The 27,616-nt window shown below is 53.9% G+C and overlaps 1 protein-coding gene across 1 annotated transcript in view; it reads left to right on the forward strand.

Annotated features, from left to right (window-relative positions):
- Nucleotides 1-12,728, forward strand: part of MAP2K2 (mitogen-activated protein kinase kinase 2) — a 29,786-nt gene extending 17,058 nt beyond the window's left edge. The window contains exons 4-11 of the mRNA XM_006868935.1: nucleotides 1,125-1,202; nucleotides 2,145-2,196; nucleotides 2,298-2,422; nucleotides 2,884-3,097; nucleotides 5,764-5,828; nucleotides 7,611-7,672; nucleotides 8,207-8,252; nucleotides 12,618-12,728. Coding sequence (XP_006868997.1) covers nucleotides 1,125-1,202; nucleotides 2,145-2,196; nucleotides 2,298-2,422; nucleotides 2,884-3,097; nucleotides 5,764-5,828; nucleotides 7,611-7,672; nucleotides 8,207-8,252; nucleotides 12,618-12,728 — 753 coding nt within the window. The remainder of the gene's footprint in view (nucleotides 1-1,124; nucleotides 1,203-2,144; nucleotides 2,197-2,297; nucleotides 2,423-2,883; nucleotides 3,098-5,763; nucleotides 5,829-7,610; nucleotides 7,673-8,206; nucleotides 8,253-12,617) is intronic.
- Nucleotides 12,729-27,616: the final 14,888 nt, after the last annotated feature.

Below are 27,616 nucleotides of genomic sequence, written 5' to 3' on the forward strand. Positions count from 1 at the left end.
CACGGAGTCCCCTAACCCAGGGGACATTTGTGGGTGTCATGACCAGAGAGGTACTACAGGCGGGAGTGGTGAAGGCTGGGGTGCAGCTCACATCTCTGGAAAGACCCAGCCCTGTGTCACCCATGCGGGCAGAAGCCTGGCTCGGGTCACCGTTCAGAAACACTTTTTCCTATTTCTTAGAATGTTGAAGGCTAAACAAATGAGAAGGGACCCGGGGACTTCCCAGCGGGGGGCTTGCTGGAGCAGGAATACGCTGGGTCCCTCCCGGGCGTCCCTCCCCAGCCATAGCCGCCTGTCCCGACAGCGCAAACACTTAGGGTCTCCTGCCCCTTCCGAGCAGGTTCTAGAGAGCCCCCCCCCAGCCACAGCCTTCCCCACCGACCCCCACTGAGGCTCCGTTTCCTCTGTGCAGTTAGCAGGTGTCCAGCACGGTTGGAGCCCCTCTTGTACTGGGAGGTCGTTTCTGCTGAGACCCCAGGACTTGGGCGACCACTGGCAGCATTTTGGGGTTCAGCTCCATGGCAGTCTGTTTCTGTGTTTGTTTAAGGTTCATGTGTTTGGTGCCCCACTCAGGGCGTGTGTTGTGGGGTCCTCCCGCGTGCCCCTGCACCACAGCAGGTAGACTAATAACCCCCCCAAGGGTCTGTCCAGCGCACAGGCCCCTCAGGTGCTAGATGCCCGTCTTCCTGCCCACTTGTACCAGACCCCTGCCAGGGACGGAGAAGTCAGTTCCTGGTTGTGGGCAAGGAGGCGGTAGATTCTGGTCAGTAGGCCACCTCCAGGCGCCCTCCCAGTGTGTAGCCTGGTTGCGCATGGGTCCACATGTCCAGCGTGTTTTTAATCAGACTGATCTGTAGCCCAGAGTGAACAGTGTTAGGTGGCTGAGTCATGGCCCCCGTAGGGCGCCCTTGGGGCCAGCCCTGATGTGAGGCCCTCTTCTTGCTTATGGTGGCACTGGGAGCAGCAGCAGCCTGCCTGAGGAGAAGATGGCATCACGCCTTACGTAGGACAAGGCCTGCCATGCTGGCTCCACTGCCTGGGCCCCAGAGGGAAGGGCAGCACCGTCCCCATCTGGAGACTGGTAACTCACATGTTTTTCCGTGTCTTTTCTGTGGGCCACGTAGGACGGAGGCTCACTGGACCAGGTGTTAAAAGAAGCCAAGCGGATCCCGGAAGAGATCCTAGGGAAGGTCAGCATTGCGGTGAGTACGGCCCTGCGTGATCCGGAGGCTGTGCTGTGGTCCAGCCTTACCCACCACACAGTCTGCTATCCCGTCTCCCACTGCAGCAGGATTTTGAGTCCTGAGTTCCGAGTGAAGCCGTTAGGTCCGGAGATCTGTCCTGAGAACTGGCCTCGGCCTGGTGGGAGCTGCAGAGCAGTCCCGGCAGACCTCAGCCCTGAGCGGCAGCCCCTTCCCCACACTGGTGGGCAGACTTCCTGGACACTGCCGATGGGGTGCCAGCAGAAGGGTGTTGGGAAGAGGAGCTTGAGAAGCTGGTTGGAGGGAAAACCTGGGGTGGGATGACAGGGCAGAGCCAGAGGTGCCTCCCAGGGTGTCTGTGCCCTATGACTGCTGGAAGAACCTCTGTTTCTTTGCCTGTGAAGTGGGGGTAACCCTGACTGCCTCATATAGGCTTGACCATACATGTAACAATGGGGTCACTAGGACTATCTTTTCATCCCACTGAGGACCTTCAATCTGGTGCCACTCAGTGCTCAGCTCCCTCTCCTTTAAAATGGGGATGTGACACACCTGCTTCCTGTGTCGGGGTGGGGACACTGCGTGAGAATCCATGAATTACACACATACAGCCAGAGGCCACGCTGGAGTCTTCACGGTCCACACGGGAGACCCTGGTTCGTTTCCTAGTCAGTGCACCTCATGGGCTCTCCAACACCTGTGTCTGTCAGCGAGGGCTTGTGTGTTGCTAGGATGCAGAATAGGTTTCCAGACCAAGGTAGAGTAGGAAGAAAGGCCAGGCAATTGACTTCCGGAATTCAGTCCAGGACAAGTCTGCAAATTCACAGACACAGAATAAGACCACCGTCTGTGTACAGCACGTGCGTGGCACAGGCTCTGCCTGCTGTTCCCACCCCCCAACCCCACAGTGCTCATTCGCCCACTGACCCGGCTCCCATGCAGGTCCTCCGGGGCTTGGCGTACCTCCGAGAAAAACACCAGATCATGCATCGAGGTAAGCGACTCCCAGACAAATACAAAGATGCCCGCCCACTTATACTCCACGAGGCCCAGCGGCTGGTCCGCTGTGGTCATGCGCTCCGACTCTCTCCTCAGATGTGAAGCCCTCCAACATTCTGGTCAACTCCCGAGGGGAGATCAAGTTATGTGACTTTGGGGTGAGCGGGCAGCTCATTGACTCCATGGCCAACTCCTTTGTGGGGACGCGCTCCTACATGTCGGTACGTCCCCTGCCCCCTCCCTCCGGCTCCAGGCAGCCATGGGCCTCCTGCTTCTCCCTCCTCTTCCTTTGACCCCATTATCATCTTGCTGAGGGTGGGCGCGCTCTGGACAGGTTTTTCCTCCAACTGCTGGTTGGCGGCGGGTGGTTAACCCTCGGGGGTAGTTCTGCTCTGAGTCTGGGTTGACCCCACAGCAACTGATTTTCTATGGGGGTGGGGGATGGGCGGGAGCCGGATGCCTGGGTCCTATAAACAGATCCTAGGATGTCTGTCTCGAGAGGTCGGGACCAAGGAGGGTCTAGTCTGTCTGGGCCACTTGTCCCTGCCCACAGCAGTAAGGGAGGTGTGGCCTCAAGGTTCTCATCACGCGTGGGGCTGAGTGGGAGAGGGCAGAGGGGCTGCCAGGGGAGGAGCGCCTCTAGGTCCCAGCCCCCTCCCAGCACCACTGTGTCTCCCGACAGCCGGAGCGCTTGCAAGGTACCCACTACTCGGTGCAGTCAGACATCTGGAGCATGGGCTTGTCGCTGGTGGAGCTGTCCATTGGGAGGTACCCCATCCCCCCGCCAGATGCCAAGGAGCTGGAGGCCATCTTCGGTCGGCCCGTGGTCGACGGGGCTGAAGGAGAGTCCCACAGCGTGTCGCCGCGGCCTCGACCCCCTGGACGCCCCATCAGTGGTACGGCCCGCGTCAGGGACCTCTGCTCTGAGCGGGTGGTGACCTCCACTGGGGACAGCAGCTGCCTCCCCGGGCCCCTCTCATCACCACCTGTCCCCGAGTAGAGCTGGCATGGTCAGCAACCTCAGACGGTCACAAAGTCATTCCTTGCAGGGCAGCTGCACCTGTTGCTGCCAGCTGAAAGGATCCGGAAACAAGCTCCCTGGCCCCATGCCTGTAGTTGGCTGGTTTCCCCACATTTTATCATGAAAATAATCAAATTGACCAAAAAGTCAGAAAACTTGCTCAGTGAACATGCTGATTACCTACCCCCTAGGTTTGCCCATTCACATGGTGCCTGGACTGAGCCAAGCTTCGAATACAAAGACAGGTCCACCAGTGTTGCTTCAGAGCGTCCTTAGGTGGCTCAGTGAATGCAGTCTCCACACGCTCCCACCAGAGGCACTGTCTGGGAGAGACGGGGTTCTGGGGAGACACCTCTTCCCCTGGAGAACCTTCTGGAGGTTAGAGTGCAGCACCTCGTGTGGCAGAACTCCCTGACTCCTAGACATGGTCAAGCTGGGACACTTTGGCCACGTCAGGGGGATGGGAGAGAGAGAAGGTTGAGGCTTATTTTTAGTCAAGTGACAGCAATAGGGTCAAGTTAAGAGTCTGGAGGACCAGTTGTGAGAATTTTTGTTCAAAGCTTTACTAAGATACAATTCACCTACTTCAATTTCCAAGCCAGTATTTTTGCGAAGTTGTGCAGTATCCATTATCTGGCAAAGTCAGGTAATATCTAATTCCAGACCATCTTCCTCCCTCCTAAAACGAAACCCGTACCATTCAGCATTCAGCAGTGGCACCCCATCCCCCGCCTCCTTCCAAGCCTTTGTTGTTAAGTACCGTCAAGTTGATTCTGACTCATAGCGACCCTGTACAGGATTTCCGAGGCTGTAAATCTTTACAGGAACAGAAAGCCTCATCTTTCTCCCGTGGAGTGGCTGGTAGTTTTGAACTGTTGACCTTGCGGTTCACAGCCCAATTCGTAACCACTACGCTACCAGAGCTCCTTTATGGCTGGGCCTGTTCTGACCTTTCCATGTTAATGAGACTAACACAAACTGTGCCCTCTGATGCCTGATTGTGACCTTGGTGTCAGGTTCATCCTCACGAGTCACCTGTTCCGTGCATGGACCATGTTGTGATCATCCAGTCATCCGGTGGGAGGCACGGGCCGAGCTGACCAGGGCTTTCACGGTGTTTTGGGGCCCGCACCTCTCCTTTTTGATGTGGCAGACAGGCTCCTTGAAGCATACTGGCTTTGTCCCATGGGATAGTCCCTCTGCTCCTCTTTGTCCCTGGCTTCATAGAGGTCTCTCCCTGAGGGGAGAGGGGTGGCACGCATGTCGGGCTGCCCAACACCACCCTGGCCCTGTCTTCTTGCCCATATGAAGACAGATGCAAGAGACAAAAGTCCAGCTGCCAAGCTCCAAGCTGGCCACCTGCAGCAAAAACGGGTCTACCACCCACGTGCCCTGTCATTTAGGGCCTCAGCTTTCGCCACCAGCAGTTCCTTGCTAGGTCATGTGCCCCCGGCTCACCCGTCCAGGGGTTCTGACTTTGGCACACTCTGGAATCAGGCCTGTGTCAATGGTCACTAATCAAAAAGAACCCTGTGTTCATGTGGTCACTTCGTGAGGCTCAGGGGAGAGATGGCTGGCCCAGGCTGGAGGGGCCTCGGTTCAGCCTCTGCGAGTTTCCCATCTGGTCTGATGTCATTGAAAGAACGGTTAGTTTAGCTAGACTCCATGCTGTGCAGTGGATTCTGACCCCATATAGGGTTTTCAAGGCTTTCGGTCTTTATGGGGGCTCTCGGTCTTTATGGGGACAGCCTTATCTTTCTCCCACACAGTGGCTGGTGGGCTTGAACTGCTGTTAATCTTGTGGTTGGCAATCCATTGCTTATCCCACAGTGTTACCAGGACTCTTCCTGTAAAGATGACAGCCTGGAAAGCCGTGGGGGCAATTCTGCTTTATCACATGGGGTCCCTCTGGGTTAGGACTCACCCGACACCTGTCAACAGCAGCAGCGATCAGTCTGGGAAGCTTGCCGTTTTAACCATCTTTAAGCATCTGGGTCGGTCACCACCACGTTGTACATGCATCACCTTCAATTCTGAGTTTCCCATCCCCCAGATAGAAATGCTCTCACACCCAGCCCCCCACAGCCACTAGTCCACTTCCTGTCTCTGAGCATGGAGGTGGAATCACACATTCGTCTTAGGTTTTTAGTCGTGAGAACTAGATCTGTAACCAAACTACCGACATCTTATCCGTCTGCAGTGTTCGTCATGTAGCTGAAGCATCACGCTTCTCTATTCCCACATTTTCCATCTCCCTCAAAGGAGGATCCGTGTCCCCCCCACCCCCCAGCAAAGCAAACACCAAACCTACTGCCCACCAGTCCACTGGGATTTCCCAGGATCCTCTTTCTTCCTGGAGTGGCTGGTGGGCTCCAACCACTAACCTTGGGGTTAGCAGTCCAGTGCTTAACTGGACTCCTGTAACCCTGACTCAACAAGGTTTCGTAGGAGCAGGATCACAGCGCTGAGTGGTCCTCAGTTTTGTTCACCCACCTGTCCATGGATGGCGCTGACCCTTGCTACTGTGATTCTCCCATGCAGGTCACGGGATGGACAACCGGCCTGCCATGGCCATCTTTGAACTGCTGGACTACATTGTGAATGAGGTCAGTACCTAGAGGCCCCGGTGCTGCCTGGAAAGAGCAGCATCAATGGGCTCCGTTTTGGAGGGTCCAAGCTGAGGAGCCCACAGGACTGAGTCCTCTTTCTCTCCCTGTTTTCCTCCTTTCCTCGTTTCTAGTAGCTCCCACGATCCTGGACTCTTAACTGTACCATTGCCTGACCTCTGTCTTCCCATGTGTGTCTGTCTATCTGTGTCTCTCTGTGAGTTTGTAAGACACCACTCAGAAGGATTGGGTTTAGGACCCACCATCACCTCGTTAACATAGCGCAGAACCCTAAAATTCACGTGGTCGATTCCAACTCATAGCACCGTAGGGGGGCGACCAAGACTGTCATGTTTCTGCAGGTGGACTGCTGGTCTCTCAGTTAGCCCTTAACCAGCACTGCGCCACTAGGGCTCCCTGATACAATCCACTGTCAGTTTCCACTCAGCGACCGTGCAGGACAGAGGAGAAGTGTCCCAGGGTTTCTAAGGCTGTCGTCTCTACAGGAGCCCAAGCGAGAGAAGCCCCTTATGTGCAGACTGGACCCTACTCACAGCTGCAGGGTCGGGGGCTCATCCTCATCTGATACGTTACAGAAAAGACCCTAGGTCCACCAGGCAGACTGGGGTTTATTTGGGGACCAGGGGAGGTGTGAAAACATGAGCCTACCTTCCTCCTGCTCCACCTAAGTCAGGCTTCCCCTCCAGCCCCCCCGTCGCCGGGCAGCTTGGCATCAGAGCATGTAAACGGCTGCTGCTCCCCAGGAGGGCAGGTGTACCCTCGTCCCTGGAAAGGGGGCAACTCCTCTTCTCATCTGTCAGGGGTGGCTGAGGGCTTGAGGGCACACTGGCGTCTGGTGCCCAGTGCGCGTCACCGGCCCCATTACTGAGCATTACCTGAATTCATGCTCAGGGTGACCCTGGGCCTGGGTGGTGGTCACATTCCCTTTGTTGTACCACTCAGTAAACCAAGGAAGAACCGCTGGGACAGGGCCCTTCTGGGCCATCTGTGGGCCTCTGGGGCCTTTTAACTCCTGGAACAAGACAGGGCACGGTGGTCAGGTCACAAAGTGACACAAGGCATGGTGGGTCCAATGACAAGGCAGAGATGCCCAGGGCCTGCAGTGAAGGGGAGGCTCTGAGACTTGACCCTAACATTCCCTGTTCCAGCCAGCTTCCTCGGGAGCCAGACCCCTTCCCGGGTGGTGGGGGGCGCATCCACAGAGGTGCTCCACAGACCCCATGTGCCGTGGGGTCACGTTTTGAGCCCTCAACCAAGCCAGGTGCTGTTGAGTCAGTTCCGACTCGTGGCTCCTCGTGCTAGAGTAGGACTGGGCTCGCGGGGTTTTCAAGTGGCTAACGTTTTAGAAGCTAAACTCCAGGCCTTTGTTCTGTGAAGCCCAGGTAAAGCAGAACCACCAACTTTGGGTTGTCTGTCACACGAGCACGTCTACCTGGCCCCACCTAGGGACATTCTGAGCCTTGAAACAGGTGTGTTAGCACGTAGACATCTCTAGATGAGACTGACCCCTGCTCTCCTCACCATAGCCATACATGAGACTCAGAAAGTTCCAGAAAAACTGAAACGCCTCTGGTATCGGGGGCCCTCGGAGGCAGGGATGCTGCCCGCTGTGTCCTACGAGGTCCCTATGCCCCGGGGGACAGTGAGGGATCCTCCCTGAGCAGGGGGTACGTGGTGTCCCCCGACGTGGGCACCTTTCCAAGTGGTTTCATAGCCCAGCTGAGCTAGTGGTGGAGCCTACCCTCCTCTTACTCCCCACAGCCTCCTCCCAAGCTGCCCAGCGGTGTCTTCACCCAGGAGTTCCAGGAGTTCGTAAATAAATGGTAAGCATCCCAGAGGCCTTGTCTAGGCCCCAAACCTAGGTATCCCATCCACACTCAGAGGGCCTTTAGGGCAGAATAGCTACCCCCTCCCAGCCCCTGGGTCCCACCACCAGCTACCTTCTCCGGGATGCTCCCATGCTGGGGCCAGCACCCTCCTGCCACACCCCTTGTCCATTGGGGGCACCCACCGACCCACAGGCCATTTGCGCAGCCCCTTCGCTGGGTTAGCTGTAGAATGAGACAATCCGGTTTTGCCCTGTAGTGTTGTCGTTCCCGGTGTGAGGTGGTGAGTGATGGCAGGACCGGTCAGCCCTGAGATAACTCTGAAACATGGCTGTGCTGGCTCCTGGCATCGAGCTGGGAAAGAGGGAGGTTAGTTCCCACCCTGTGTCCCCAGCATCCTGCCTGTGAAGCAAGAGGCACAAGGGTAGCTGCTTACCCTCCCAGGAACCAGGATAGTGCTCAGGGTGGGACCAGCTGAGGCTCCCACTGACCAAACTCTCTGTCCCGTCTCTCCTGCCATGCTGACCTCAGCCTGATCAAGAACCCGGCAGAACGTGCTGACCTGAAGATGTTGATGGTGAGTAATGTGACTGACAGCCCCCCGAGAGGGCCTGCGGGGTCACCACTTTCCCCTCCCTGCATCCACAGTGAGCCCTCAGCTGCTGGGATCCCTGGGTGAGCTGGGGCAGAGCCAGGCCCCTGAGCCCTTGGGTCTCCCTGGTCCATCAGCAGGGCAAGCAGGAGGACAGGTGAGCCCTGGGAGGTTCCTCCTGAGCACTGTGGGTAGGGAGCTGATCTCCCCACCTCCCCTCTTTCTTTGCCCACAAATTCTGGGGCTTGGTCTCACAGTCCTGGCAGGCCCTGCCCCTCAGTCCAGGGGGTGGTCTCTGAGACCCTCTCCTTAAACTCACCCCCTCACATCTCCATGAGACCGAGCTCTGGACTGATAGCATCCAGCCCCGGGGAACCCAGGTAGTTTTGACTTGAAACGCAAGCTTGGGACCTGAGTACCCCACCTGCAGACCCACTGGCGTGTGGCTCCCGGCTCCCTCGTCAGCCACTAGGCCTGAGGCCTGCCGTTACATAGCATCTCCTGGTGCAGAGTGTTGCCGCCTGCAGCTCAGACACTGTTCCAGCCCATCAGCCAGCTAGCTGAATGGGAAAGGAACAGGCTTGTGGTGGTTGGAGTCTGGTGTTTCAGAAAAAGAAAAAAACCAGGCCACCTTTCAGGGAGTTCCCAGGCCCCTGCCAAAGGCCAGCCAGGGGCTCACTGCTTTCTGGCCATGGGCCCACACCCCTCTCCCTTAGTGAGCCCCTCCCAGACCACCCATTCCTCAACGACATGTCCTCCCAACCACCCCTCCCAGTCACCTGTTAGTTGCAGTGACAGCCAGCCTATCAGGGTTGTGTGCCTGTGTGCTGAGGCTCCAGGGGACAGACTAGGCGAGTGCCCAGTGGGGGTGGTCAGTGGTTCCCAGGGACAGACTAGGCGAGTGCTCAGTGGGGAGGGTCAGTGGTTCCTGGAGACAGACTAGGCGAGTGCCTGGTGTGGAGGGTCAGTGGTTCCCGGGGACAGACGAGGCGAGTGCTGGGTGGGGAGGGTCAGAGCCTCCGGGGGACAGACTAAGAGAGTGCCCAGTGGGGAGGGTCAGTGGTTCCTGAAGACAGACTAGGGAAGCACTGGGTGGGGAGGGTGAGTCTGTCTGAGTCTTTCTAGAAGCTTCAGCACGTCCTCAGTCCTGCTGCTGACACGTAGCAGGTAAGTGCTGTCAAGCTGGTTCTAAGTCATAGCCACCCTATATATGGTTTCTGAGGAGCAACTGGTGGGTTTGAACTGCCAACCTTGTAGTTCACAGTCCAGTGCTGATCCTACAGCGCCACACACCAAGTTTCTTGTTAAGTGCCATCAAGTTTGTTCCAACTCACAGCAACCCTGTGTAGGGTTTCCAAGGAGCGGCTGGTGAGTTTGAACCAACGGCCCTGCAGGATTCCAGGTTTCTCATTAGCGTGTCTTAAATGAGGCGTGTTCTTTGTCTGCTGTACACATGGGAATGAGACGGCCAGTGACACCACCCCACACAAACACACCAGCTTCCGTGGTAACACCATGCGCTCACTCACACCGTACCGATCTCTTCTCTCTGCATAAGTCAAAACCACATTGTCTCTGTGGGTCTTCATCCTGACGTGGCTGTGACAGGAGCACTGCGTGGTGTTGGGGTAGGGGCAGGTGACTGGAGCACCGTTCAACAGGCCAGAAGGCCAAATTCAGGGTGCCACCTCAGGTAGAAGCCCCTTGTCTCCTTTCAGCTCTGTCCCCCCAATCCTCAGTGATCTTCCCATGGCATGTCTTGAGATTGACGTAAAAGGCACCCACCCCGCATTAATCCTGCCGAGTCCCAAATGGTCACCAGCTGCTCCTCAGAAACGCTATACAGGGTCGCTGTAGGTCAGAATCGACTCAACAGCACTTAACAAGTCCCAAATGGGGTTCCATCCACAGGTTGAGGGGTGAGGATTGACACCCTGATGTTTAGGGGGAGACATCAGTCCATAACAAGCTGTCTTAATTGTACTAATAGTGTTGTCTTAGCTTCTGGTGTGGCCGGGACCATAACACAGGCACCCACAAGGCCAAACTGAGCGCGGGCTCGGGGATGACTTTCTACCTCCGTCGCTTCTAGGAAAGCTTCTTGTGTCTTTGAGTTTCTGCTTCTTGGCCGGTCTCCACCTTGTGATGGGGCCTCTCTGCTCGCCTCTCTGGCTCGTCTGCTCCTTTTCCATCTCCGAAGTGATTGGCTTAAAACACACCTTTCACTGAGACGACCTCTGGCCAAGAAAGCTGGGGTTTCAGAGGATGCAGTGTAATCGTGACAATCCAGAGCAGCCTGGTGGGCTCTTGTAACTGCGGCTGCTGCTCTGGCAACAAGAGGAGCTCTGTTAGTGTGTTTGCCTTGGTTTGTTAACCAGGCCCACGACCACCTTTCACCTTTCAGGAGCCGGGTGTTTTTGCCTCCCCAGTGGTGTCTGTAGGTGGTCCCAGGTGGTGACTTGCAGTTGTGATCCCCTAACTGACTGCTGCCGAGTTGGCTCTGACTCCTAGCAGCTCTATAAGGGAGACTGGAACTGCCCCCATAGGATTTCTGAAGCGGACAGTCTTTGTGGGAGCAGACTGCCTCCTCTTCCACGGAAAGGCTGGTAGGTTCAAACTTCCAGCCTTTGGGTTAGCAGCCTGACACACAACCCATCGCACCACCAAGACACCCTCCTGATCCTCCAGCAGAGATAAGAAGCCGCAGTAGCATAGTAGGTGGGGCTGCTAACTGCAAGGTCGGCAGTTCGAATCTACCAAGGCTTTCTGCTCTATAAGGTCGGCAGTTCGAATCCACCAAGGCTTTCTGCTCTATAAAGATTTAGAGCCTGGGAAACCCTATATGGGTCGCTCTGTGACGGAGTCAATTTGACTGCATACCGGCTGCCCCCACCAATCAGCCCTAGCCCACGCTGACCCCAGGCACCAAGGGAGGTGGTGTCTGCACACATGGAAAGGCATGTTCCCAGTGAACGGGCTCGGCCTATACACGAGCCACACCGACGTCACCTGCGGGGATTTTTCTGTGTGTCGTTCACATACACGAGGGGGCTTCAGAAAGTTAGTGGCAAACGGAGTTAAGAGACATGAGCTCCTGGTACTTGTCCCCTACCCCTCGGCCCTGTCGCAGCAGACATCGCTGCAGAACGTCGCCCCGCACGCGGGGTGTTTTCACTCGGGGCACATAGAGAACTTCCTCACCGTGGTGGTGTTGGAGCTACGTGCTGCCCCACTGCATAGACTGGTCGTAATTCGGGATCAGTCCGTGTGGACAGTTAGGTTATTTCTGATCCTTTGTGATCACTGATGCTGCAAGAAACCCCATTGAGATCCGTCCTTCTGCATGTGCTCGGGTGAACTGTCACCTACGTTTTCTGGGGTAATGTAGATCGGGACATTTGTACTTTTTTTTGTGACTCTTCCCCAGATGACTCTGTCAAGGGCTGTGGGGATAGGTACCCACCAGCACCACGTGACTGGGCCCCTTCCCTGTGACCTCTTATACCACAGGGTATGAGACAAAAAGTTGCACCTCTGTAACATTAGCATGCTTTTCCATGTTTTGAGGGTGGATATGTTTTTACATATTTTACAGCTATTGATAAACCCCCGGGAGTTTTCACTATTGATTTTTGAAAGTAGATTACCAGATCTTTCTTCCTAGTTTGTCAGCCCAGAAGCACGGTGCAAACCTGTTTATTGTCCTAGCCACACGCAGGCTTCCGTTGACAGGCAGGTGGCGGCTCTGCACATGAGGTGTACTGACCAAGAAGCAAGCCTAGGTCTCCTTCACTGAAGGCTAGGACTCTGCCTCTGAGCCCCCACTGCTTCTAGGCGGGCTTTGACCCCCTTTCTCTTTCCCCTGCCTAGCCCCGGCCCCAGAATCGTTCATCCCTAGTGTGGCGCCATCCTGTGTGGAAGCCGCTGGCCTGTCTCACTGAATCCAGAATTAATTCCTTCTCATGGTCCTGGGTCACACCAGGCACGTCCGGAGGGCTCAGTAGCCTCAGGTTGTAAGTGGCTGCCATATCAGGCAGAATGTTGTAGATCAGAGGGGCCTCACCCAGGAGCCTGGGCCATGTCATGACCGGAGGTCAGATTGGCATCTGATAGGTGGAGACCAAGGAACCTAGCGAAAGACCTGGCCCCATGTCAGCAGTGCAGGCGGAGGCCCCTCGTGCCCCCACATCCGCACCTTTGGGTCCCAGGCTCTGAGTCTGCCATTCATTGCTGCCTCTGTGAACCAGCCCATCAGATGCGTCGGCTTCTTGTGGAGGGTGGGATGCGATGTCCTTGTTCCCTTGGTATCCTGTGCCAGGCCAGCCACTTACCTGCCTCTTTCCCTTCCAGAACCATACCTTCATCAAACGGTCCGAGGTGGAAGAAGTGGATTTTGCAGGCTGGTTGTGTAAAACGCTGCGGCTGAACCAGCCCAGCACACCCACGCGTACCGCAGTGTGAACGATGGTGATGATGACGTGGGGCCTCCGTCCCTGTCCAGGCCCCACCCTTGCAGCTCTCCCACCCCTGCGCCCCAGCCCCTCTAGGGAGGGCCCACCCCTACCCTCCCTCTTGTCACAGTTGGGGTCACTCTCTGGGTTCTGGGGAACGCCATGGTTTGGGTGGTCTTCTGGGTCCCTGCTTTCCTAGATTTAAAAAAAAAAAAAAAAAAAAAAACCTGCCAAGAAAGCAAACAGTTGCTTACTGTGCTCTTTGTGATGCTCGGTTTGTGCAGTGGCCTTAGCCTCTGGCTTGGGTGTCCTCGGGGTGCAGACAGGGATGCTGCCCTGTTCCCCAAAAGGTGGACACTTTGAATTCACCCAGAGGCTCTTGCAAAGAAAAGCCTGGCTCTGCACTCTCAGAGGGCAGCCATTGAAAGTCCTGTGGAGTCTGACTACCCTGACCCACATGTGCCACCAGGAGCTATCAGCATCAACTCCATAGTGACGGGACGCTTCCGGTGAGGTCAGCCTCAGCGGGGCCTCGCAGAAATGGGGGAGGAAGGTGGAACCCTCCTCACAGGCGGTTCATGTACAGAGCAGAACGCAGCACTGGTCCCCTTCAGGCCCTGCCGTGGGGAGCCTGGCGCCCCCATCAGGTACTCAGTCCCTTCTCCTGCAGTTGAGCTGAGAGTTGGCGTGGCAGAAAGGAAGTGCCGGGCTTCCTCGCTGTCAGTGTGGCGAAGACCACAGCCGATCCAGCAGACAAAGTCACAGATGTGGGTGGCTGGTACCATCCCCGCCAGTCAGGAGTGCGCGGCGCTCGGCAGCTGTGAATCCGCAGGAGCAGCTGGGAGGTCTCGCGTCAGTCCTCGCTCAGGGACCTGACTAGACCCTGCGTTTTGGTCAGTGTGGTCACTCTTGACTTGTCAGACCAAGTGGGCTCAAACCCTGAGACAACCGGGGCCCAGTCCTGTTGGGGCTTCGGGGAATAGGAAGTGGCGGTGGGCAGGGTTGAGTCTCTGAGAGAGCTGTCCCCCTCCGTACTTCCTGATAGCTTGAAACCGGCTGATAGTTATCTACGGGCACTTTGCAGAGGAAGTAGCAAAAATCAGCAAAGCTTGCGGTCCAGTGGGAACTGCTGGACTGACCTTTCTCTCCTTGGGGAAATCCTTCTAGTCCGTGTCTTTATTCTGTGGATACCGAAGAGGACAGAGTGTGGCCCCTTCATCCGGCTTTCGGACTGGTGAGTGAGTGTGAACCACTGACCTTGTGGTTCCTAGTCAGGTGCTTATCCTACAACGCCACCCTAGGAATCCATACACCCACCTCCCCCACACACACCAAAAAAAACAAAACAAGCCAAAAACGTCAGGTTTTGAAGGTGGAGACCTGCGGCTAGTCATCTGGACGAAACAAAATAAGCGTGCTCTCAGGCTGCATCTATTCTTCAAGGGTCCAGCCTCTCGAGGTCAGAGGGGCCAAGTCCACCCAGAGACACTGGACAAGAGAGCTCTGGCAGTCACTGGGAAATCAGCCGTGTAAACGTGGCGGTGCTCAGTTGTACTCAGACACACCCAGGGTCGCCAGGAATCAGAACCGACTTTCTGGCTGCGGGGGGCGGGGGGTGGGTACACGTACTCGCATGTGCCAGGTGCACCCTGCTCCCACCTCATTCCCTGGTTGTCACTGAGTCAGTTCTAGATCATGGTGGCTCCACTGGGTCCAAATTGAAGTGGCCTTCACGGGGGATCGGTGGCTGCTGTTTGAGAAGTAGAGATAGCTGGGCTTTTCTCCCGAGAAGTCCCGTGACACATGGGGTCGGTTGCCCTGCGTCAGGGATTGCTGGTTTTAATCTCTGGGAGGACCACCCACAGGTGGCATCGTCTGGCTCAGCTGTCGGGCGTGCTAGGAACCCTGATCCGCTCCCCCCCAACAGCCCTGTGGTACTCTGTTTACATGTATGAGGATTTTATGACTTGTACAAACTGGAGTTTTTGTTTTTAAGGATGGACTTTGATTAGAGCAGCTTGAGATTTAGAGCAACATCATACAGAGAGCACTGCAAAGGAGCTCTGGTAGCGTAGTAGTTACGAATCGGGCTGCAAACCTCAAGGTCACCAGTTCGAAACTACCAGCTGTTCCGCAGGAGAAAGATGAGGCTTTCCGCTCCTGTAAAGATTTACAGCCTCAGAAACCCTGTACAGGGTCGCTATGAGTCGGATTCATGTCCAAGGCACATAACCACCACCACCATGCAGAGAGCACAAGAGTTTGCACTGGGTGTCTTGGGGTCCTTGTTCTTCATAGCAGGGGTCCTAGGAGTGTAGCAGGACAAACAAGGCTGGCTGCTCACATCAAAATTTATAGTCTCAGAAACCCTGAGGCCGTTATGCTCTGTCCTGCAGGGTCACTAGGAGTCGAGGTCAGCTAGACAGCAGTGGGTTTGGTTACATCTCTAAACCTTGAGATGGTTAACACCAAATAATGTGGTCAAATTGATAACTATTGGAGGGCCACATGTCACACCTGTGACCCCACACTGCTCAGTTGGAATCTGCCCACCCTGCAAAAGAAAGAGCCTCCAACCTGAGAGCTTTAGACTCACGCATCGGGGGTTTCTATGTGTATCTTCTGCTTTATGTGTGTATATGCTTGGTTAGAAGAAAATGTCAGCTACTGTGGGTGCGCATTTGTTTCGTTGTTTCTGTGTATGTGTGGTAGAAATATATAACTCAGTTGAAAAACAAAATTCACAACTCTGAGATCAGAAGAACTGGATGGTGCCCAGCCACCACTTACCAACTGCCCTAAATCATGTGGAGCAGAAACTTAAAATCATAAGGAGCAGACTTACTGGCCAGACACTAGTAGAATGCTGGAGATTACGGCCTTAGCCACTCTTCAGGTCTGGAACTGAATCACTCCTGTAGCTCAGTTTTCACACAAGGGGATTACAATCAGTGAGATGGAACGATGTGTGTGATTTGTTGGATGTAAAACTGATCGTGTGCTCTGTAAACCTTCTCTCCATTCACAATAAAAAGTTGAAAAGGAGTCCAGACAGCCCACAGTTTGTAGGTGACAACAGGGTGGTGGTGGTTAGGTGCTGTGGAGTTAGTTCCGACTCATAACGACCCTGTACAGGGTTTCCGAGGCTGGAAATCTTTACAGGAGCAGAAAGCCTCATCTTTCTCCCGCAGAGCAGCTGGTAGTTTCAAACTGCTGACCTTGAGGTTCGCAGCCCAGCATGTTCCATCTCTGAAGCTGGGCTCTCGGGTGACTGCTTGCCTACGTCATCCTGCGGACTTCTCCACAGAAGGAGCCCCGGGCCCGGGGATGGCTCACTCCTTTCTCGAAGCCTGATGGAATTCCAGGTGAAAGCGGGGGCACGAATGAAGAGCATAGCAGATCTGTGAGTTTACAGTGGGACACCGAGAACAGAGGGGACAGACAGGCGAGATCAATTTCATAGTTTCATTTCACTCCCCCATCCAGTTGTTGTGACGCTGTGGGTTAGTGCGTTGGCCCATAAGGTCGGCAGTTTAAACTTACCAGCCACTCCTTGGAAACCCTATACAGGGTCACTATGGGTCGGAACACTCAGTGGCACTTCACAACAAGCTGTTGGGTAAAGTACTGGATTGCAATGTCAGTTTGAACCACAGGCTGGCGGTTCAAATTCACCAGCTGTTCCATGAAACCCTGTACAGGGTCAGTTATGAGTCAGAATCGACTCGATGGCACTAAACAGCTAAAATACTACCTATTCAATATGGAATCCATAGGTGGAAAAGATCATTCTATGGTCTTTAACTTTTTGATAGAGGTACTTACCATGTTAACATTTTTCGGGTATTTTTTTGCTAATTCAGCCTGGCCCTACTTCAAGCTCTCCACAGTTCCTCGGGCCAGTGGTTGCTGTATTGGCTGGTGTGCCGTGGAGTCGGTTCCGACTCATAGTGACAGCATAGGGTTTCTGAGGCTGTAAATCTTTATGGGATCAGAAAGCCTCATCTTTCTCCCTCAGAACTGCTGGTAGTTTCAAACTGCTGTCCTTGAGGTTAGCAGACCAAGTCGGAACCACGACGCTACCAGCTATTTGCTGACACAAGTCAGTTCTTTACTGTGCTCTGTCCTTTCCCAATTTGCAGCCCACTGGGTTCTAACAAGGACAGTTCTGTCCCCTACCTCACATTGGGGACACTGGGCCATGTCTGGGGACATTTATATTGCTGTGACTTGGGGAGAGGTACTACTGGCATCAGATGGGTAGAAACCAGAGATGCTGTTCAATACCCTACGGTACCCAGGGTGGCTCCACCCCAGAGAAGGATCCAGCCCCATGTCAGCAGTTTTGAGATTTTTGAGTTTTGAGATCCAATCCCTTATCTTGCAGCAGAATAAACTCCCAGTGGGTCAGATGTTGTAAACCAGGGTCGGGGGTGGGGGAGACAGTCAAGCTCCTGTAATTTCCCTTCTCTCTCTTCTGTCCGGGTGTGGTACCGTAGGATACGCGCTGAACTGCTAACCGCAAAGTTGGTTCAAACCCACCAGCCACTCAGTTAGAACCACCTATCGGTTAGAACCACCTCCACAGCACTTAGCAACAAACAGTAACTCCTTCCCATCAATGGGGGCCTTTTGGTGCTGACAGCATCTTAGGACGTCACATGGTTGTGAGATGCAGTCTCCTGCATCTCCTGCGGCGGGGGATGTTGGATATCGGTGGAATCCCCTAATCCAGGGTGATTCTGCTCCAGGGGATACTAGGCCATGTCTTGAGAACATCTGTAGGTATCACAGCCAGGAGAGATGTGACTGGCATAGGGTGGGGGGTGGACACTGCTGCCCAATACCCCACAGTGTGCAGGAAGCCCCCACTCCAGAAGGGACTGGGCCCCATGTCAGCAGTGTTGAGTGGGAGATTCCCAGACTGCTCCCTGATGTGGACCGCCCACAGTGCCTCTTCTGTCACCTACAGGGTCACAGACACACTGTGTGCCACCTGGACACATTAGAGCAACCAGTTTCCTGTGTCCTATCCCCGGCCACCCCCGCTTGGAGCTCAGAGGTGCAGCCAAAGGCTGGGACACCATGTGAGGGGGTGTGGTCAGGAGCTGCCTTGTTCTGTGAGCAGAGGAGCAGCGTAGAAGCTTCCAGAAACTGGGAATTCTGGAGAGGTGGGCTCAGCCAGGCTACCAGGGAGGGGCAGGTGTTCAAGAGGTAGCTCAGCTCCTAGAGAGTTCATGGAGGAGGAGAAATTGGTGAGTTAGGGTTAGCAAAGAGAACTCTCCGGGGCTTGGAACTGAGCCCTGGTGGCTCAGTGGCTAAGCACCCAACTGTTAACAGAAAGGTCAAAGGTTTGAACCCACCAGTCGCTCTTCTGTTGAAAGATGTGGCAATCTGCTTCTGCAAAGATCAAAATCTTGGAAACCCTGAGGAGCAGTTTTACTGTGTGTCCTATAAGGTCAGAATCACAGCATGAACTTTGGTTTTTGATTTTGGAGTTTCCATTTGGGCTGATGAAAGACTTACAGGAATACAACATAGACTACAACCAAACACACCACTGTGGGGTCGATTCCGACTCAGAGCGACCCTGTAAAACTGTTCCCTAGGGTTTCCACTACTCAATCTTTACGAAAGCAGAGCTTATGATTGGCAGTCCAACTCACAACCCACTACGCCACCAGGATGACCTCAAAACCCAGCTAAATCCAAAGCCACCGAGTCAACCCCAATACATAGTGACACCCTGTATTGGAGGCTGGAAATCTTCATGGGAGCAGAAAACCTCATCTTTCTCCCCCGGCTAGTGGGTTTGAACTGCTGACCTTGCTGTTAGCAGTCCAACGTAGTGAATATCATTAATGTTGTCACTGAACTGTGCACTAAAAAATCGTTACAACAAACTTGTACAATAAAATAAAATCAAAAGCATTCAGGTGAAGGCAAACATGGTTTCCTACAAAGCTGTCCACCAGAAGAAAAAAAGAGGGTAAAACGGGGAATAAGGTATTTTATATAACTTTACAACCACACAAGGAGAGCCTGTGTGGTTGTAAAATTAGTGCACAGCTGCTAACGATGAGGGTCAAAGTTCAAACCCACCCAGCGGCTCTGAGAGAGCAAGACCTGGCAATTTGCTTCCATAAAGATGACGGCCTAGCAAACCTACATGGTGGTTCTACTGTGTTACACGTGGGTTGCTATGAGTCGGCACCTAACAACAACAATATTGTTGTTGTTGTTATGTGCCATCGAGTCGGTTCCGACCCATAGCGACCCTGTATAGGGTTTCCAAGCCAAAACTAAACAAAGCTGATACAACTTAGGAACAACTCAACATTTCACTGGATTCCCTTTTTTGTTGGAAGGTTTGGGGTCATAATTTCCTGAATGTGTCCAGTGGATTGGCCTCAAATTGTATTTAAGAACCTCTGCTCTACCTCCTGGTTCGCTGGTTGTGGAGTGTAAACTCTTAAAAATCTCTATGCGTCTGAAACAGCAGGGATCGGAAGAAGGTTAGATTTCCAGCTCCAGGTCAAATTAAAACTACAAGATGGCTTCCGGGGGGGACCCAGCTCCTGCCTCTGCTCCTGCCCTGGGCTGAGCAGGTGTGCAGCAACAGGTCGGGTGGGTGGAGCAGGTAGAGTTACCTGTTCTGTAGTTCCTGTGGCAACTGGGCTGGCTTCCGAGGAGGGGGAGGGCAGGCAGGAGCACCTGGTGCCAGTTTCCTGGGGCTGCCGTACGGGGAAACAGCACAGACTGGGTGCCAGCCAGGGTGTCAGTCTTGTTGATTATTCCTGAATCAGTCCCCTCTCTGCGTCTGTCCCCACGTTGTCCCTCCTCTTTGGTGCAACCTCTCCCGCTCCTATTGGGATGGGGTGCTGTGGGGCGGATTCCAACTCACAGTGACCGCCTGTGTGTGGTAATGGAACTGCCCCCATTGGTGTGCCTAGGCCGCCGTCTTTACGGAAGCATATTTGCCAGGTTCATCTCCTTCTGAGTCATTGAGGGGATTTGAACCGCCAGCCTTTCCTTCCCATTGAGCACTTCCCTGCACCACCAGGTCTTCTCTTTAATAAGGCACCAGTTGGGGTCCTGGTGTGGTGTTGTAGGGTAACCACTGGAGTGCAAATCCACCAGCTGCTCCTCAGAACTGACTCGATGGCACTTAACCAACCTAAGACCACTCAGAGGGTCTAAGTCCAATCCTAATTGAAGGTGACCGCGTTTAACTAACTAACAGTACCTTTGAGGAGCACTGGTTGTGCTGTGGGTTAAGCGCTAAGCTGCTCACCAGAAGGTCAGGACACAGATGAGGCTGCCTGCTTCCATAGGCATTAATTAGCAGCCTCCAGGGAAACCCAAGGGAGCGATGCTGCTCTGACCTAATGGGTCCCTGTGAGATGGAAACCACTCTAGAGCAGAGGGTTTGGTTTGGAATAACACCTTCAGATTCCAAAGGACCTTACATTCCCAGCTGCCAAGGATCAGGATTCCAGCAAGTATTTGGGGTGCACATAATTTAGCCCATTATCCTGCCTGAGTTGAGAGGGGTTTCTGCCCTGGCTGCCCTTGGGAGGGGCACCTGGATAGAAGTTTCTGGAGCATTTGAAGAGGGGCTTTGGGAGTGACCATAGATGTGGCAGTGGCAGATGGTGGCTGCTTAGGTCATATCCCCCGCCACCCTCCACTAGTGACTTACCCTCCACCGACCCCAGGTCCCAAGCCCAGGCTGAGGACCAATGCAGGCCAGTGGAACCTGGGTTCTGGATCCCGGGGGACGCAGGGGCGCATCACAGCCGCCCCCTGGCCCTGTGCCTTGGTGGGGCTGACCCTGCGAGAGCCTCCTCCGTCCCAGGGCCACCATCTTGTACCCCATTACCATCAGGTCAGTCTCAGGCTGGACACCTGGTGCCCCCGCCCATCCCACCCCTGCTTTATCTCCATGGGTCTCAGCCTCTGCAAAGGAACAATGGGCTCTGACCCCCATAGAACCTTCTAGAAGCAGGGAGTCTAGAGAAGAGTGTTCAGCCATGCTGCCGGGGCTGAAAGCCTCAGGCTGGGGAGGTAGCTCTTAACCCTCTGGGTGGGGTGGGAGGTCCTAGGGGACACTCCACTGGAGCACCACTGTCCAATTGGTTCTGACTCCTGGCAACCTCATGTGACAGGGTAGAACTGCCACACAGAGTTTCCAAAAGTGTCATCTTAACACAAGCAGATCGCCAGGCTTCTCTTCTGCTGTACCTTTGGGTGGACTTTGCAGTTAGCAGCCCAGAGCTTTACTGTTGTGCCACCAGGGACCCTCAATTAAGGTTTCACATTTATGAAGACAGGGTAACGGAGAGAAAGCTGGACCAGTTGGAGATCCAACTACAGCCTGAGACAAGGTGACTTAAAGCAGAGAGCACTCTGTGGATCTCGGGAGATGTGCGGGGTTTGGGTTCTTGGTGTTGGGTAGCATCCACTCAACTCTAACTCACAGTGACCCCAGGAGACAAAGCTGCCCTGTCGGCTCTTCTCCTGGTGTGGCGCTGTGGATCAGCACCGGACTGTGAACCTTAAGACCGTTGCTCAGAAACCCTATGCATCGGAACTGATTTGACGGCACTTCACAACCACAACATAAGAGTCTTCTAGGCTGCCATCTTTATGGAAACTGCCACAGCTTTCTCCCTTAGAGTTGCTGGGTAAGTTTGAACCTCCAACCTTATGGTTGGCAGCCGAGCACTTTAACCACTGTGCCATTAAGACACCTTTGGTGGCTCCAGGGCAAGGGATAGGGGTGGGAAGGTGTAAGGGCGGGTGGGGTGTTACACCTCAAGGGCGTTTCTGTTGAGTGACAGAGTGCGTGATAGTGCCCAGAGGAACCCCGTTGCACAATTTGTTGAAGTCAAAAGGTCAGCGGTTCAAACCCACCCAGAGACTCCTTGGGAAAACACCTGGTAATTGGCACTCATAAAGGTGACAGCTTAGGAAAAACCCACAGGGCAAATTCCACTCTGTTCTATAGGGTGGCCATGAAGTCGAGGATTGCCTGCAGCCTCCGTCACAGTAATACAACCAGAATGTTCCTTAGAAACAGGAGTGGATTCATGATGGCCGAGGGTTAGAGGGCTGCTCCAGAGAAAGACACCAGCCTAGCAAACATTGTGGAGCAGTACAACTCCGTAACATGGGGTCTCTGTGACTAGAAATCTCAATGCCCACCCCTCCCCCCAACAGCAACCCCAGTGCTAGAGAAACAGAAAGGGGAGATGTGACTGCTAACAGCCGGGGTTTCTTTTTGGGGTGAAGGAAATTCTCTGGAACTAGATCGTAGTGCTGATTGCATAACCCTGTGGATTTACTAAAAACGATTGAAATGCAACATGGTGACTCTGTAGTTAACTACTGGACTGTGAACCACATGGTCGGTGGTTCGAGCCCACCAGCTGTTCTGTGGAAGAAAGATGAGGCTTTCTGCTCCCGCAAAGATTTACAGCCTTGGAAACCGTATACAGGCTTGCTATGAGTCTGAACTGACTCCACGGTACTTAATAACTGAGTGACTCATAGTAATGCTATATAGGTCAGAATAGAACTGCCCCATAGGGTTTCCTAGGCTGAGTCCTGATGTGGCATTGTGGGATACAGCACTGGACCACAAGGTTGGCGGTTCAAACTCACCAGTCAGTCCTTGGAAACCCTATACAGGGTTGCTATGAGTCTGAACCGACTCAATGGCACACAACAACTATCTTTATGAAAAGAGATCTCCAGCTCTTTCTCCTGAGCCACCGAACTTTCCGGTCTAATGGAGACAAATGCTTACCATCTGGACAGAGATTCTACGCTTTTCTTTGACGAGTTCCTTGTTGTTGTTGTTGTTAAGTGCCGTCGAGTCGGTTCCGACCCATAGCGACCCTGTACAGGGTTTCCGAGGGTGTAAATCTTTACGGGAGTAGAAAGCCTCATCTTTCTCCCGCAGAGCGGCTGGTAGTTTCGAACCGCTGACCTTAAGGTTCGCAGGCACCTCTAAAAACTCTCCCTGGGTGCTAGCTACCTACCCCTCAGTGGCTCTCCACCAGCCTTAGATGGAATGACCATCCAGAGCCAGCGGGGTGAGGGGATAGGCCCCTTTGGGTGGGGGTGAGGCTGGGGAACACGGCAAACCTACTTTACAGTTGGAATCACTGAGTTTCAGACACAGCTGTACTGGGAAGACCAGCGGCCAGTCTTCCAGCCTAGATCTGCCACGAGCAGGGACCTCAGGGGACACAGGTCCTTCCAGGCCCCGTCTCGGGCTCTATGGGGCCTTCTTCCTGGAGGTTTCTGGGCCAAAGGTCCTTGGTGGCTAAGGCAGCTACATCCTGTTCTGTGGGGACACTGCCCTGCCCCCTCCCACCAGGGACCTCGAGAGAGACTGTCCACGCCAAGTCCTGGCCTGGGCAGGGGCGTTGGGATGTCTCCCCGCCCGGGGGGTGGGAGGGAGGTTAAGTCCACTTTGGGGGATGGGGGTAGCAGGGAGATGATGAGACCCAGAGCAAGGAAGCCACTGACTCTGCCCAAGGTCACTCAAGAAGAGCTTGACCTTGACTCCAGATATGGAGCCTGGAAGGAGATCAGGGAAGGGAGCACATAGGGCAAGGGTGGCCGACCTCAGCCTCGTGTGCTGAATGCAACACCGCCACATTCCCTCTCTCATCCTTTCTCTGGCCCCTTCTCTCTGCCCCCACTTTCTGCCCCCTCTGTCCCTCTCTGTTTCTCCCAGTTCTCTCTCTCTTCCTCCCTGTCCTTCTGTGTCCCCTCTGTTCCTCTCTGCCCCCACCCCCCACCGCCGTCCCCTCTCTCCCCCTTCCCCTCCCCCCCCTGTCCTTCTCTCTTCTTTCTCTGAAAGTGAAACCAGTGACACTGAAGTGAAACCGAAGCCACTGCCCTGCAGCCCAGCCCTTCAGGCAAGGGAGAGGTCTCCAGCCACCAGCCCACGTGGCAGCAGGCAGACAGGCAGGACTGAGGGAGGGGCCGAGGAGCCTTCCATTGCGGTGATTTAAAAAAAGACAGCGCCTCAGAGGTCGGAGGTCAGCCCCGCCAGAAAGGATCAGAAAGCTGCCATGTTAGTTCTCCCCTCCCGCCCCCTCCTGACTCTGCCTGCTCTCATGGGGGTGCTGTCTTGTGGGTTCTGTATGGTTAAGGGGGACAGAGCTGGTTTTTATTTGGGGGTCCTCAGGAGGAGAACCAAGGGTGCATCTCTAGCAGTCCCCAGATGCCCCCAAAGAGAATAGCCACACCCCTCCCACCCTCACTCCCCACCTCTGAGAATAGCACCAGGTGACCTTGGAGGTTCTGCTGCTGCAGAGGTGAGGTACCAGTTGTCAGATGCCATTGAGTTCATTCTGACTCAGAGCGACCCCATGTGACAGGTTAGAACTTTCCCAGAGAGATTTCTACGCTGCCATCTCTATGGGAGCAGACGCTGGGTCTTTCTCCCAGGTAGCCACTGGGAAAATTTGAATCACCAAGGTTTCAGATCACAGTTGAGCGCTTAACCATTGCAACACCAGGGCTGTCCAGAGGCCATGAAGTGTGGTTGTCCTCCTCTGCAGAGCCCAGCTACGAAGGGGAGAAGCAAACAGGAACATTCAGAAGTAGGCAAGATTGAAATTAGACCTTGTAAGCACTGGATTGCTAACTCAAAGGTCAGCGATTCAAACCCAGAAACTGCTCCTTGGAAACCCTATACTGGGTCACTATGAGTTGGAACTGATTCAACAACACACAACAACAATGTGACAATAGGAAGAAAGTCCTGGCAATCAGTACCCAAACAATCAGCCAATGAAAACCGTATGATGTACGTGGTCTGATCCCATACTGGCTGAAGTCACCATGTTGTTAAGTGCCACTGAGTCGGTTCCAACCCATAGCAACCCTGCCTAGGGTTTCCGAGCAGCTGGTGAGCTTGAACCGCCGACCTTGCAGTTCAAACAGCTTTACAGTCTGGCGCGTTAACCTACAGCGCCACACCAGGACTCCGAGGTCACCACGTAGTATGCGTCAAACCTAAACCAGGTGCTGGGGTGCTGGCAGTGAACAAATTGGATAGATCCCAGGCCTCGTTGCTGGTTTAGTGGAGAAGATAGTACAAAGCCAATATTTATTCAGGGCAAGTCCCTCCCCGCTGGCACTGCTGACCTGGGGACCAAATGTTTCTCTGGGGTGGGGGCGTCCTGTGTACTGGGGGCTGTTGAGCAGCATCTCTGCCATCCACTACTCAATACGAGTAGCACTTGCCTGGTTATGACAACCACAAATGTCCCCCGACGCCGCCCAGTGTTCCCTGGAAGCAAAATCACCACCAGGTAAGAACCCACCAACCCCCAAGAGACTCTGTGTCCCATGGTCATTTGACCCCTGACATCCTGGGATGCCGCCCACATTGAAATCCGCACACTGAGTGGGGAGGGGACAGGGGAAATCACAGGAGCAGGACAGACCCCTTGGTTGACACCGTCTTGAGTTTATTCTGGGATATGGTGTGAGGTAGGGATCAAACTCAAAATTTCCTCCACAATAATGAATACAGGCCAGAATCACCCCTCCCTGCTTCCCTGAGACCCACGGCCCTAAACAAATTCCCAAAGCCTGGGGTCTGGCTGTGGAGGACATGGAGCCAAGTCAGGAACCAAAAGACACAAGTGCAGGCCGACCCTAAATCGGAGTCCTGTCTGTGGTTCTGAGGGGTACCTGGGAACCACCATCCAATCTGGAGGTGAGAGAGAGGATGAGTTGGGAGGTGGGGAGGAGGGGGCGGGCGGCTATTCTCAAGTGGAGAGAAGGGCAGGGGTAGGTGAGCAGGCTTGCTTAGAACGGGAAGCTGCAGCCAGGACAGGCCCATTGTACAGAAAGGAATACTGAGCTTTGCAGTAGGATCAGCTGCGAGGCAGTGTCAGGACTGCACTCCTTTCTTCTACCTTCTGGACCAGAACTAGGAAGCCTCTTGTGTGAAGTGTACCAGCCCCGCAGCCCACTCCGATGCAAACGAACCAGCCATCCACCTAATTGCTGTGAATTCAGGGGAAAATGAGGCTTTCTGCTCCTTTGAAGATGTGAAGCCTCAGAAAATCCTATGTAAGGTCCCTATGAGTTGGAACAGCTACGATAGCACCTAACAAGAGCAACAATCGGTATCTGTTTCAGAGAGGAGTTTTTCTCTGAAGCTTTGTGGGTGAGGGAGAGGGCTTAGCAGGACAGGTGCCCCAGGTAGGAATGCTGAACTATTTCATGATTTGAACCCCTGGTTTGACTTGGAGTGGGCTGGTTACACATTGCTCCATCTGACACATACCACTCATCTGTCCGTGTGTGGTTGTGTGGTGCCTTGCATGTTGATGGGAGGTTGGAAACTACATCACTGGCATCCCAAATCCCAGCAGAGTCATCCACGGCAGACAGGTTTCAGCAGAGCTTCCAGACTGAGATTCGGAAGAAAGGCCTGGTGATTGACTTCCAAAAATCAGCCAATGAAAACTTTATGCATATTGCCTGAAACTTTGGCTCTCATCAGGAGGAAGGGATTCCTGGAGAAGAACTAGCTGTTTGATAACATAGAGGGCCAGCGAAAGTGAGGGCGGCACTTGGTGAGTTGGATTGAGGCAAAGATGCTAAGAATATACCACGGGTTGCCAGAAGAACAAACAAATCTGTCTTAGAAAAAGTACAGCCAGCTGCTCCTTAGAAGTCAGGATAGCAAGACTTTGGGCATGTCAGGAGGGGCCAATCCCTGAAAAACGCCACCAGGCTCGGTGAAATGGAGGATGTGCAAAAAAGGGGAAGGCCCTGGAGAAGATGGACGGTCAGAGTGGCCGTGTCAACGATGGGCTTATTTCTGGGAGGCATTCTGGGGGTGGTACACTCATAGTGTTTCAGTATGAGTCAGAGCCAAGGCGAAGGCACCTAACAACAACAAAGACACAACGTGTGCTCTGGCATACCAACCATGGTGATGCTGCTGATGACGCAGGGATGGGCCACGTTCGGGGTCGCCAGAAGTCAGCACCCAACGGTGAGGACTGCCTGCATGCTTGCTTTGGGTGGGGCTCTATGGACGTAAGAGAAAACAGAATGGTGGAGAAGGGAACAATAAATTCAGACGGCGATGGGTTCCAATTGGTGGGGGAGGAACTGCTCGGAAAAGGAGAGAGAGACTGCTTTCACAAGTGGGCGAATGTCACCAGTGTCGCTGGACTGGCCATGGAGAACCTAATGAATTGATGTGTGTTCAGGGAGTACTGTTAAGGTAGTGGCTAATTCAAAAGACCCCCCACCAGCACTCGTTGGGGTGAAGGACGTAACAGCCTGCTTCCATGAAGACTTCTGTTATTGTTAGGTTCTGTTGTGTTGATTGTGACTCATAGCGACTGTAGGTACAATAGCATGAAACACTGCCTGGGTCTTCGTCATCCTCACAATTGTCCTTACACTTGAGCGCATTGTTGCAGCCATATTGCATCAGTCCATCTCATTGGGGGTCTTCCTCTTTTTTCACTGACCCTCTACCAAACTAGGCATGATGTCCTTCTCCAGGCACTGATGACATTCAAAGTACATGGGACAAAGGAAAAGAAACCCTATAGGACTGCTCTACTCCGACCTAGAGGGTTGCTATGCATTGAAATGAACGATGAACATAGGTTTGGGTGTTTTGATTGTTCAGTGTGTGTTCTGTGTACATTCTCCACAACAACAGAAAAAAAAAAAAAATTGAGAAAGGAGGGGAAGAGAGCAATGACAATATGAAACGCAGGGAGAACGTGGGGCGAATGATGTTACATTGATGTCAATGAGATGAAGCCAAATGTGTATCAATTGCTGAATGGAAAACTGACCTGTAAACCTTTATCCAATTCACAATGAAAATAA

This window comes from Chrysochloris asiatica, unplaced genomic scaffold, assembly GCF_000296735.1.
Source record: "Chrysochloris asiatica unplaced genomic scaffold, ChrAsi1.0 scaffold00125, whole genome shotgun sequence".
Lineage (NCBI taxonomy): Eukaryota > Metazoa > Chordata > Mammalia > Afrosoricida > Chrysochloridae > Chrysochloris > Chrysochloris asiatica.